Source organism: Triticum aestivum, chromosome 7B, assembly GCF_018294505.1.
Source record: "Triticum aestivum cultivar Chinese Spring chromosome 7B, IWGSC CS RefSeq v2.1, whole genome shotgun sequence".
NCBI classification, from domain to species: Eukaryota; Viridiplantae; Streptophyta; class Magnoliopsida; order Poales; family Poaceae; genus Triticum; species Triticum aestivum.
Window position 1 is genome coordinate 698,995,206 of NC_057813.1, and position 12,170 is coordinate 699,007,375.

The window sequence follows — 12,170 nt, forward strand, 5'->3', positions numbered from 1 at the left end:
GCCCAACATATTCAAAGATAAATCCAAAGTTTCCTAACCGAAGATTAAAAGTACTCGGGCACCAAACCCGAAGGAGTTTTAATGGTTACAAAATCACTCGGCATCCCGAGGCAAATAATGGTGAAGCATAATGTTTTTTCAATCACTCGGCGGGAGAGGGACTGGCCGGATCGCAGAAGCTGTCAAGGTCAATGCTGTCGGCAATGCGAGTGGCTGCCTCGAGGAAGGTGTCCTGAAGTCCTGGAAAGAGTGCTTCTTAGTATTCGCCACCTTGAGGGCCGCCAGCTTCTCTTCTTTAGCCTCCTTGCAGTGCACGTGAACCAGGGACAAGGCAACATCGGCGCCACAGCGAGCAGAAGACTTCTTCCACTCTTGCACTCGGTCAGAGATTTGGTTGAGTCGAGTCATCAGCAACTCGAGACTTTGAGGAAGTTCTGCCTGAGGCCAGAGTTCGGCGTCCACTCGGGCCATCGCGGCCTTCAGCCGAGCCAGATAGTCGACTGCACCATCCAAGCGTGATTCTAGTCGAAGCAAGTTCATCGCAACTTCATCTTTCATGGGACAGTTGATGGGGTTGAGACCTGTCTCGACCCGTCCAGTTTCAGCTTCAAAGTCCTGACAGAGTTCTGTTCCATCACAACAAACAATGAGTCGACAATATTGCAAATCTCAGTCGATGACAGTTATCTAACTGGACAGTCATACCTTCAAGCTTCAAGACAAGCTTCGCCGCAAGTTGTTCCAGATGGGACTCTAGCTTGCCCGTCTTGGCCCTGAGATCATCAACTTCAGTGGTCAGGTTCTCCTTGTCCTTCCTCAGTTGCTCGACTTCACGATTGGTGTCCGAGACGGCCATCTTCAATTTCACGTTCTCATCCTCCAACTTGCCAACTGAAGCCAGCTTCTGGTCCGCAAGCGTCGTCTTCTCATGAGCTTATTTTTGAGCAGCAGCAAGGTCCTGGTCCTTCTTCTCCAACGCCTCCTTCATTCTCTCTAAAGAAACAACACTCTTCAGACAATCCTGAAGTTGCCGGTTTTCACTACGCACGTCTGCTTATGTGAAGTCACTCGGTTCAAAGAGACTGAATGAAAAGCAGCGGAAAGTCTACTAAGCAGATGAAACGGTCGAATGGTTACCTCCCATGATAGCCGTCTCTCCTTGAGCAGTCTTGAGATTCTTCTTAGCAAGTTCAAGGTCAAGTTCAACGCTGATATGCTTCTTCTTTAACTCGGAAAGACAAGCTCCAAGATCACAAGACCTCTATAGTCAGCAAAAGTGCCATGTCAGTCAACAGAAATAAAAGACAATCGACGGAGAAAAGCTATTCTAGGACTACTGTCGAATCAAATATCCAACAAGTAGTCTCGGGGACTACACCCAGTGGGTGCACTTAGCGTGCCCCCATTGGTTCAGAACAATACTCAGCAGGGTCTGCCCAGCGATACATTCTAAGACCTCAGTCGACTGCCAGCAGTCGACCGTGGTCTCGGGACTACACCCAGTGGGTGCACTTAGCGTGCCCCCACTGGTTCAGATCAATACTAGCAGGGTCTGCCCAGCGTGAGTTCAGAAAGTCTACTAAGATTCTACTCAAGTCGAGTGGAATGGAAAATTTTCAAAGCTCTAAGCAAAGAAACACCCCAGTGGGTGATCAGATACAAGATAACATTCGAAAGCTCAGTCAGAGTCTTGCTGACTTGAACATTGGCCTGAAGGGCAGTACTGGTGTTGTAAGCCACTTGGCTGGCCTCGTGTACCACCTTCACCTGATCCTTGACAAGGTTCACCTGGCGAAGAGCTTCCCTAGCGGCACTCGGCGAGTCATCCGGAGTCTGATACGCAGCAAAAAGTGACGGCTGCAGAGAAGCCGAGGTAGTCGCTAGGTCGGAGGCATGGAGCTGCACTGGAGCAGCAGGAGTCGGTGTGGTCGAGCCCGCCGGATGATCAGTCGTCAGCGGGCTGGCGAATGTGACGCTGGTCCGAATAGGCTCTCCGGAGCGTTCGACCACCGCCTCGAGCGCCGGTGTCGACTGAGGAATCCGAACCTCAAGCCTCCTCCTGCCAGCACTTCCAATCCTCCTCTTCCTCTCCTGTAGAGGCACTTCTTCTTCGTCATCAGGGAGCACAACAACTTCTTGTGGAACTACAGAAAAGGAGAAAATGTCAGAAACTCTATCTATTGATAGTCTGCACGATTCAACAAAGCTTGGACGATCAGACTTACCGACTCATGAGTGGCTTCTTCATCTCCTGGCGCCTTGTCAATGTCCATGTCAGTGGCAGCAGAGGTGGGGCTGGAAAGACACATGAGTTAGTGGGTCAGAACAAGAAAGTCTTCAGTCGACTTACAAAAACGCAAGCGAGATACTCACCCGAAGCGATAGGGACGTCCATCTTGATCCGTGGCAGTGTCTTCCGAGCCTTGGGAGGAGCAACTTTAGGCTGCTTGGCCACCTTCTCCGTCGGCTCCGGAGTCGACGTCCGAGTGCGCTTCTGGGTACTGGCACTCGGAGCCACGCTTTTCCCACGCCCGCCAGACGGGTCATGTTGCTGTTTGGATCGATGTTCAGAGCGCGGCGGCGAGTCGACCTCTTCCTCCTCGTCCGACTCCTCGCTCTCCTCCTCCTCCTCTTCTCCCGGGGACTCCCATTCGCCACTCTCCTCTGCACTGTCCTCCCCCTCCTGGTCCTGCGCCAAAGCCTGTCCGCCGTTGGGCATTGAATGCATCTCAGTGAATACCTGCAAAGCAAATCGATCGAAGCAAGAGTCAACCAACATCAAGTACAGTCAGAACGCGAGCGGAAAACAGTCAGAACAGAGAATGTACCTTGTTGGGTGGATTCTCATCACCGAAAGGGGCGACTCGCCTGGATCCTCTAGGGTTGTCTTGGTTGCCCGTGATACCCTTTAGCCACAAGGCTACGGTTTCGAGCGGCACTTCTTCTGGATGGACCCGAGTGGTGTCGTCCGGTCCAGAATACAACCACATCGGATGATCGCGGGCTTGGAGAGGCTGGATGCGCCGACTGAGGAACACTTCTAGCAAGTCCAAGCCAGTAACGCCATCATATATGAGCTGGACCACTCAGTCTACCAACATCCTCGTCTGCATGGTATCAACAGTAGTAACTTTCAGTGGAGCAGGAGTCTGGACACGGTCGAATGAGAAAGGAGGAAGACCGGTCAACTGACCTGGAGCCACGACGTCCTGGCAATAGAACCAGGATGACTGCCAACCCCTAACAGATTCAGGAAGAGTCACAGCAGGGAAAGTGCTCCTATTCCTCTTTTGGATACCTAGACCCCCGCACATCTGGATAACATGGGTTTTTGAGTCACTCGACTTCGCCTTTTTTACCGACTGGGAGCGAATGGTGAAGATGTGTTTGAAGAGTCCCCAGTGCGGTCAACACCCTAAGAAGTTCTCGCACATCGACATAAATGCGGCTAGGTATGTGATGGTGTTGGGGGAAAAGTGGTGGAGCTGTGCACCGAAGAAAGGGTGCGGAGGGAGCGAGAAACCTCGGTCGACGTGAGTGGCAAGCAGGACACACTCACCTGGTCGAGGTTGTGGTTCTGTCTCCCCCTTCGGCAGCCTCGCCGCTCCCTTGGCAATCAGCCCGGACTCCTCCAGTTCGGCCAGATCCTCCTGCCGGACCGAAGACCGGATCCAATCGCCTTGGATCCAGCCCGGCGACAGCCCTGCGCGCAACAACGATCCGCGACCCTGCTTCTTGCCCTTCGCCGCCCCCGTCGCCTTCTTAGCGCGCTCTAGCGCCGTTGTTTTGTCCTTCACCATGGCGTGGGAGCAGCGGCAACGAGAGCGGAGGCGCTGGGCGCGGTGGAGAAGCAGAGGAGAAAGAAGGAAGAATAGGCGTGCACACTGCAAGCGCCTCGGCCACGTCGCCTTATAAAGGGCCACTTTCGAGTGACTGACGCGTGGGTCCAGGCAATCCCGTCAAATCCTGCAATAGCTGCATGCAGCGTACGTGGCGAAAAAGGCGGCGCGGTAATCGAGGCAACGCTTCTTATTCGAGCCGCCCGTTTCGACGCTCTCTGGCCCGCACGCTTCTCCGAAAATTCGTATCCTACAAAATCCGGATACGCCGCAAACAATCGCGCCCAAGATTCGCGCTCTAACACAGCACTCAACGCTTGATGTCACCAGTTCAGTCGACGGCTCACTAAATGGATCAAGGCGACTGAGTCGACACCGAAGTACCGACGCGGGCGTTCAGATTGGCAGAAAAGCACTCGCAAAGGCCCGAAGCTCGGAGCAGGCTCGACTTCAGCCTAGTTTTCACTCACACCTTAATCCATTCGGGGGCTACTGATGAGGATACAGACCTGGGGTAGGGTCATAGGCCTGACCTATACGTCCTATCCAAGGTCACTACCCCAGAAGATAAAAAGACCAAGAGCCAGCAGGAGAACACCAGTCGAGTACGTCGAGTGCAATCCACTCGACGATCACATCACTCGATGGTTACCCCCTACCGTCACTCGACTATATGGGGAGTCACTCGACTGTATCGAAGACCAGGAGTCGGAAGAGCACACAACGGCCGGATGTTCACTCCTTAGTCTTTATGAGCATTAAGAATACTTAAGACTAGCGTTACCAGTAACACCCCTTACTTTATGTACATTAAGCCCCTTGTAATGGAGGAGGGCGGGTGTCCTGGCGCACTCTATATAAGCCGCCCCCCTCCTCTGGGACAATGGTTCGCACCCCCTGTAATCCAACATTCATAATCCAATCGACCGCCTCCGGGCACCGAGACGTAGGGCTATTACTTCCTCCGAGAAGGGCCTGAACTCGTAAACCTCGTGTGTACACCTTCACCATAGCTAAGATCTTGCCTCTTCATACCTACCCCCCTTTCTACTGTCAGTCTTAGTACCACGACAGGCATCTCCAACTGACCCGCAAATTTGCTCCGGCATCTGTCCCCAGACAGGGGAGGGCCAATCTGCGGACATGGATGTCGGAAACCGCCATCCAATGTTGTCTGCATATATTTCAGCAACTTTTAGAACCAACCAGACCAAATTCATGCAAACACAACAATTTTATAAAAAGCCGATGAAAACATTTACATTTTAGACATATTTTAACTAAAAAGGTAAAACTATGTGCACGTACGGTTGCACGGAGCTCTATTCCCACGACACGGATACACTAGACTGGTCTATGGCCGGCAACTGCGGAGCCCCGGAGGTACATTCTTCCCCAGTATCTTACCTATGTTCGGCTATGCCACTCATCGGAGTAGCAAGGGGGTGCTTCAACTGAAGAGGAAGGGTGCCTATTCCGCTTTTGTGAAGCCGAGGTGGGGGCGACGATGGTCTGTGCTGAACCGAGCAAGTCACTTTCTGTGCAAGCCGGCGACGCGCCGGCGCTGGCCTTCCTAGAATCCAACTGGCGGCAGCCTCCCATGTTCTACTTTTCCTTGATGTTGACGGCGGACACGGACGCGCTGACATTGTTGAGGAAATCGTTAACTGGTAGCTGCTCGGTTGGCTGACAAGTAGGGGATTAATAGGTTAATCGGCCATTTAATCAATTACTCGGGTGATTAATCAGTTAATCGACTACTCAGTGACCTTACGAGTAGGGATTAATCGGCAAGTTAACTGGTTAATTGGATGAATTCTTGAACAGGGCGCGCTGGTCACCGACTCATCGATCGCCGCATAGCCGGCTACTTTGTCCATCGCCCGGGTGCGGTTCCGCCAACATTGAGGCAGATGGCACGACATTTGGCCTCGTCCATGGCAGCTGTGATGCCCGTTCCACTGTGCTCCCCAGCGTGCTTGCCTCGAGCAACTCGCCACTCCTCCGCGAGCTGGCTTGGAGCGGCAAGTTGCTCAACCACACATCGTCCGGAGAACTGCTCTTCCTACTCGCTGGATGCCATGGCCAGTGTAGAGAAAATGGTGCAACTAGGAGATGGGGAGCAGAGTTGTGGTGCGATTCTTGCCCGGTGTCTAGCCTCGTTTAAATGGCCGGCTGACGGGAGGAGCTTGCCCGACGTTGTGTTTAATGTTGACCTGCTCGTGAACGGATGTGTGGTCAGAGTAGGTTTCTCGGCACACGTGCGGGTTTAATGGAGTCATTTGAATGTGGCAAGGAGGCGTGTTCATCCTGGCGTGCGACGGGCGGCACCCTTGGCCGGCGCGCCGCTTCAATGGCGGAGCCAGTGTGAGGTCGCTTCCGCTCTGGGTCGACTTCAATATGGAGTGGCATTCTACATCGGCATGAATGCGGGTAGCTGGCGCCGGTTGGGAACGCGCGCAGGTGAGGGAAGAGGGTTATGGGCGGACTAGGGTGGTTAAAAGCGGGTGTGGCTGTTGTCCGAACACCCGCAAAGCCCCCTAGTTTGTCTATGGTTTGCGGGAGAAAGTGTGTCTGGACCACCCTGCGGACCGATGCAGAACCATCTTGGATGGCACAACACATCCGGACCGCGCTGTCCGGATAGTTGCGGGCGATTTGCGGGTCAGCGTTGGAGATGCTCTTAGTAGTAACTTCGACTTGGTTTGAGTATGCAAAACATTAAGATTCAAGCCGAAGAAGAAAAACAGGCTTGCTAAGTCTCAGTCGGCTGAGACTTTGTTAAGTCTTAGTCGATGCTACACCCGTGAGATCTTATCGTAAGATATGTGTATATTTTTTTCTGTTTTATCTTTTTATTTTTTTACATGTTATGTCACCTGTCTGAGACTTGGTTAAATCTCAGTCGACTGAGACCTAGCCACATCCAAAGGAAAAAAATATCATTCCCTTTGATCTGAATTAATAACGCGGCCTCTATACAAGCTAAATCACTATACAAAGGTTGATGCCCTCTTCGATTCGTTAGATTCTCAAAACGCGGGAATAGGAGAAATAAAGGATTGGAATGGCATGCCCACTTGAATCTCATAGGATTAGCACAGAGTGTTTGATGTCACAGGAAAAACAAAAAAAAAAGAGAAAAGAGGTTAGAGTGGATTCTAGATTTCCAATGAAATGTAGTACACATAATTCCATAGGAAAAATTCTTATAGGATTCAATCCTATGAATCAAACGACCAATGTAGGAAAAAATCTTAAGAATTCTAATCCTCCAAAAATCCTATGGGATTCCTTTGAATCAAAGGAGCCCTGAGTAGTTTGAATTAAGGGGAATACTACATTTTAACAAAAGAAAACAAGGCAGGAGAGGAGCCGTGGGCAGGAGAGGAATGCCCCATCCGCCCGCATTATGATGATCACGCGGCCGTATCTCCGGGGCCAGCATCCAATCCAATCCAATCACCCCTGCTTCTCCTCTGCGCGCTGCGCCCACCCCAAGGGAATCAATTCCGCACCAGAACTGTCGGGAGGCCCCGCCTGCCAGAAACCAAACAACCCATGCAATGCATGGACGCCCACCGCAAATGGACCGGACCGCCAAGCTTCTTATTTATTTATTCATTTTTCTCTCGTGGGTCGTGTGCTCCTACGCCAACGAACCAAGTAACCACCGTACTTTGCGAATCCAAGCTATAGGCGAGACGAGCAGTAATTAAAGTGGCATTGTACTTGCAAGTTCCTTGAATGGATGTTTACGCGTCCAGCGTCCTCCTTCTTCCTACGTGCATGGTGACGCCGGCCGGAACGAGTCGCCGAGAGGACAAAGATGGCCGGCCCCGGCCGGAGAGCGCCGCGGGTCGGGTTGGCCGCGTACTGTTGTCTTGTCCGGGCACTTGGTTCCGGCCGCCGCCGGCCGGGCTCTTGACCTCTTCTTGCGGGTCGGCCGTGGCCGGAGCCAAAAAAACAAACCTTGGACCGGTCTCGGCACTCGGCATGCATGCAGGTGCGTCCGTGCGTAAGGGCCACGTGCGCGTGCATGCACCGCTCCACCAGCAGCAGGCCAGGCCGCCGTGCGTGGTTTGGGGATCGCCCCGGCCGCGCGCATGATTTGGAGATCATTGCATCGCCATTTGCGATCATACCACGCGCGCGGTCCACCGTTGCGCGTACGTACGTGCTTAATTTTGTCGATTAATTTATTTAGCATAACACAAATCTAGTCGCGGTTGGTTTGCAGAGGAGATCAATCGATGATGCACCATTGCTCACCCTTCCTTCCAAGTCGAAAGCAAATTGCCTTCGTCTATATATTTTTTATCCATTCTGAAACAGGGCCTGGGGAGGGCCGGGCTAGAGGGGACGGCTGCCCCGGGCCCTCGATACAGGGCCCCTCAAAAGCTTCCTTGGCCATTGGGTCTTTCGTCAGTGAGCGCAGATGCTTATACACGTACGTACATTCATTTTTATAAATACGTACACGCACAACCTATTTCAGTTGAGGTAGCGGGCGATGAATTTTGTATGTGACATTTTTCTCTCACATTGGATAAAAATTATTAACCAGGACAGTTCTTCCTTTTTATTCTTGCAAAAATGCGATAATTTTTGCACAATTGAGCGCTTCTGGCGAGCTCTTCGAACCTTGATACACTGCTCAACTTTCCACCTTCTTGTTGTCTTGTATCTCATATGTATTGTTGTAATTTCTTTTCACATTTTCATGTCTCTTACTAGTATTGTTCTAATTGAACTCTTCTTATCCACCTTAAGTGTGTACTGTTTTCATTCAAGGTGTATCCCAAAAAAAAGGTGTGTATTATTCTTGCATTTCATTGTATCTCTTTTTTTCAATAAGGACATGGAATCTTCCAATGATACATGACATCTTAGAAAACAAGGAAATAACAATTAGGTCTTTAGGGAACCAAACAAACTCAATCTCCAGTTCAGCGCTGGTTATTGATGGCCTAACTGATCCTGCTACGCTAGAGGCGATAGCATGCAGGGAAGCTCTAGCTTTGACGGATGATCTCCTAATCCCCAACTTCATTATGCATCTGCTTGCAAACAAGTGGCGATATAAAGAAGAGTAGCCAGAGGTGCTATGGTTTGGTCATTACGGAAATAAAGTTTCGTGATTCGAGTTTTAATTGTAATTTCATTTTTGAAGGGCGTGTCGTTAATGGTGAACCCCATAGTTTAGTTAAGCCTACTCTCGGTCTGGGGCGCCACATTTGGTTGGGCAACCCTCATGATCCGTTTTGTATCCCACACCATGTGGACTATCATCAATAAAGCATAGATTTATCCTAAAAAAAGCCATGTCCTATTCGGCGCCTTTAGCGCCCACTAGAGGTCCTTCTAATAATGGGCGCATACGCCCCTTGTCACGTTGGGCCGGCCCAATTTTGACTAATTTTCTCTTTTCTAGACTGCAAAAAGTGCGTGAAATCTGGGTTACGAACCCGTGGCAATGAGTTTAGAGTAAGGCGCGACAACCACTCAACCACTTCACTTGGTTTGGTTACATACATGTTTTTTGTCTTATCTTCTTCTTCCTTTCCTTTTTTCTTTCATTTTTTTATTTCTTTTCAAATTCATGAAACTTGTTTTCTTCATGATTTTTTATGCAAAATCGATGACCTTTTTCTTAAATTTGATGAACTTTTTGACAAATTTGATGATTTTTTTGACAAATTCGATGACTTTTTTTTTCGAATTCAATGAACTTTTTTCAAATTTGATGACCCCTTTTCAAATTTGATGAACAGTTTTTCAAATTTGATGAACCTTTTTTCAAATTTGATGAAAGTTTTTCAAATTCGATGCATTTTTTCAAATTCGCCGAACTATTTTCAAATTCAATGTTTTTTTTTCAAATTTGATGAACTTTTCTTTTAAGAACAAGAGCACATACTATAGCAACCGGTTTTTTCTAAGAAAAACAGTCCATACTATAGCATTTTTTAGAATGAAGAAAAAAAAGTGATCGAGGGCAGACCTAGCCAAACGGACCAGCCCGACACGACACGACCCGACATGTGCTAATCGTGCCTGGCCCGGCCGGCCTGCTGTGGCATGTTTAATAGCCGGGCCGTGCCATGCCGGCCCACGGGCACTGCTCCTTGGCCCAGGCACGACCTGATTAGTAAACGGGCCGGCCAGATGGCCCGTTTAGCATGCTGGGCTGCACATTTTCAGCCTGTTGGGCTGGTTTTTCGGCCTATTGGGCTATATTTTAGGTATACATCTATAAAAAAATTCTAAAAAAAATATATAAAAAATTAAACGGGCCGTGCCATGCCGGCCCGCATGCCCAGGCTCCAGGCCCAGGCACGGCCCAAGGCGTGCCGCGTGCCGGGCACGGCCCGTTTAGCCCGTGCCGTGCCTGGCCCATGGCGGGCCGTGCGGCGTGCTCGCGGGCTGGCCTGTTTGGCCCGGTCCGTTTGGCCAGGGGGAGCCAGCGATCGAGCGGAGGAGGGCAGCCAGCGAGCGTTGCTGGGCCAGCACATGCAAACGACACAGCGGGCGCTGGCGGCCATCCCCAGCCCCAAAAAATTTCCCCATCTCGCCGTTTCTCGAACAAACAAAAAATTCCCCATCTCGCCGCCGCTCACTGTTCGCCACCGCTTGCCGCCGTTCCCCGCGCCGTGCCACCTCTCATATCGCCCCGTCGCAGTTCCCCTTGCACGCGGCTCCCATAACCGCGCGCCGCCGCCGCCGCCGCCGCCGCCGCGCTTAGTTGCTGCCCCACCAGAGGCCAGCGATGGCCGCGTCCGAGAGCTCACTGACGAGGACCGCCTCGACCTGCGCCCCGGAGACTGCGCACGGGTCGCACGTCTTCAAGATCGACGGGTACAGCCTGCACAGGGGCTTCGGCGTCGGCAAGTTCATCCGGTCCGCTACCTTCGCCGTCGGCGGCTACGACTGGTGCGTCCGCTTCTACCCCGACGGCGACAGGGAAGACAGCAATGGCTGGGTGTCGGCCTACCTCGAGCTCAAGACCGAGAACACGGAGGTGAGGGTGCTCTACGATATCTGGCTAGTCGACCAGGCCACAGCGGCTCCGCCGCCGCGGCCTTATGCCCGGCCAAACCCTAGCCAGGTAGACCCGTCGATTTTTGACACCCGTGACAATGCAGCCGTGAGCTGGGGCTTTACCAAATTCCGGAGGAAGAGTGAGCTTGGAGAGTGGATTGTGGACGACATTCTTGGCATCCAGTGCAATCTTACAGTGATCAAGTTCAAGGAGGCGCAGGTGGAGGACGCCAAGACGAATGTTGTGGTCCAAGTGCCGCCGTCCGATCTGTTTGATAATCTCAGTAGCTTGCTGGAGGCCACAGAGGGGGCTGATGTATCTTTCAATGTGAAGCATGCGGTTTTCTCAGCTCATAAGATAATCCTCGCGATGCGTTCAGCGGTCTTCAGGGCAGAGTTCTACGGGCCAATGAGGGACAAAAAAAGGCACAACATAACTGTTGAAGATATGCAGCCTGCTGCTTTCAGAGGACTGCTTCACTTCATCTACAAGGATTCGTTGCCTCCGATGGATGACCTGAATGATGAAGAGTATGAAGAAATGCTTAGGCATTTGCTTGTCGCTGCAGATAGGTATGCCATGGAAAGGATGAAATTGATGTGCGAGAGCAAGCTGTGCGAGGTTCTTTGTGCCGAGACTGTGGCGACCACGCTGGCTCTAGCCGACCAGCACCATTGCAGCCAGCTCAAAGATGCTTGCATTGAGTTTATGAACTCTTCTAATATAATTGGTGATGTGGTGGCCAGTAAAGGGTATGAGCAACTGAAACGGGAATGCCCTAGTATCATTGCGGATATATGGGAGAAAGCAGCTAAGAGTCGCAGAATTTAGTATGCTGATCGTGGATTAACATGAGCGTAGTTACTTAAGTTGAAACCTTAGCAACCTGAGATTAGTTTGTCTTTTGGAGAAACGTAAGTTTCACAAAATGTTTGTGATATGTTCTGCTCTGTTATATGAACCTGTTCTATATCCGTAAGACCGTAACATTCTCTGATATGTTTTGCTCTGTTGACTAGTGTACAATTACTGTTTATGTTTTTCCTTTTATGTGCCCATTTCATTTCCCAAAGCAGTGAGTAACTATCTTCCATGACCACATCCATCGTGAAATGATATAAAACTTCAGCAAATAGCAGTATTATTGCAAGTTATTTAGGAAAATGATTGATCGGTGCTGAATTTTTATATTATGGGAGATGATAATTATACACAAGATTCCTAATATGTTTGTTAAATTCCAATATCTTAATTGTTTGCATCGTTGTTCCAACCTGAATATTTAGTTT

At 50.6% G+C, this 12,170-nt stretch overlaps 1 protein-coding gene across 1 annotated transcript; it reads left to right on the forward strand.

Annotated features, from left to right (window-relative positions):
- Positions 1 to 10,374: 10,374 nt before the first annotated feature.
- Positions 10,375 to 11,868, forward strand: LOC123157299 (BTB/POZ and MATH domain-containing protein 2). Its single transcript, XM_044575557.1, has one exon. It carries the CDS (start codon positions 10,609 to 10,611, stop codon positions 11,710 to 11,712), a length of 1,104 nt encoding a protein of 367 aa, XP_044431492.1. The 5' UTR covers positions 10,375 to 10,608; the 3' UTR covers positions 11,713 to 11,868.
- Positions 11,869 to 12,170: the final 302 nt, after the last annotated feature.

What these genes read in the sequence shown, in the direction of transcription:
- LOC123157299 (XM_044575557.1), top strand. Translation starts at nt 10,609, where the DNA reads ATGGCCGCGTCCGAGAGCTCACTGACGAGGACCGCCTCGACCTGCGCC.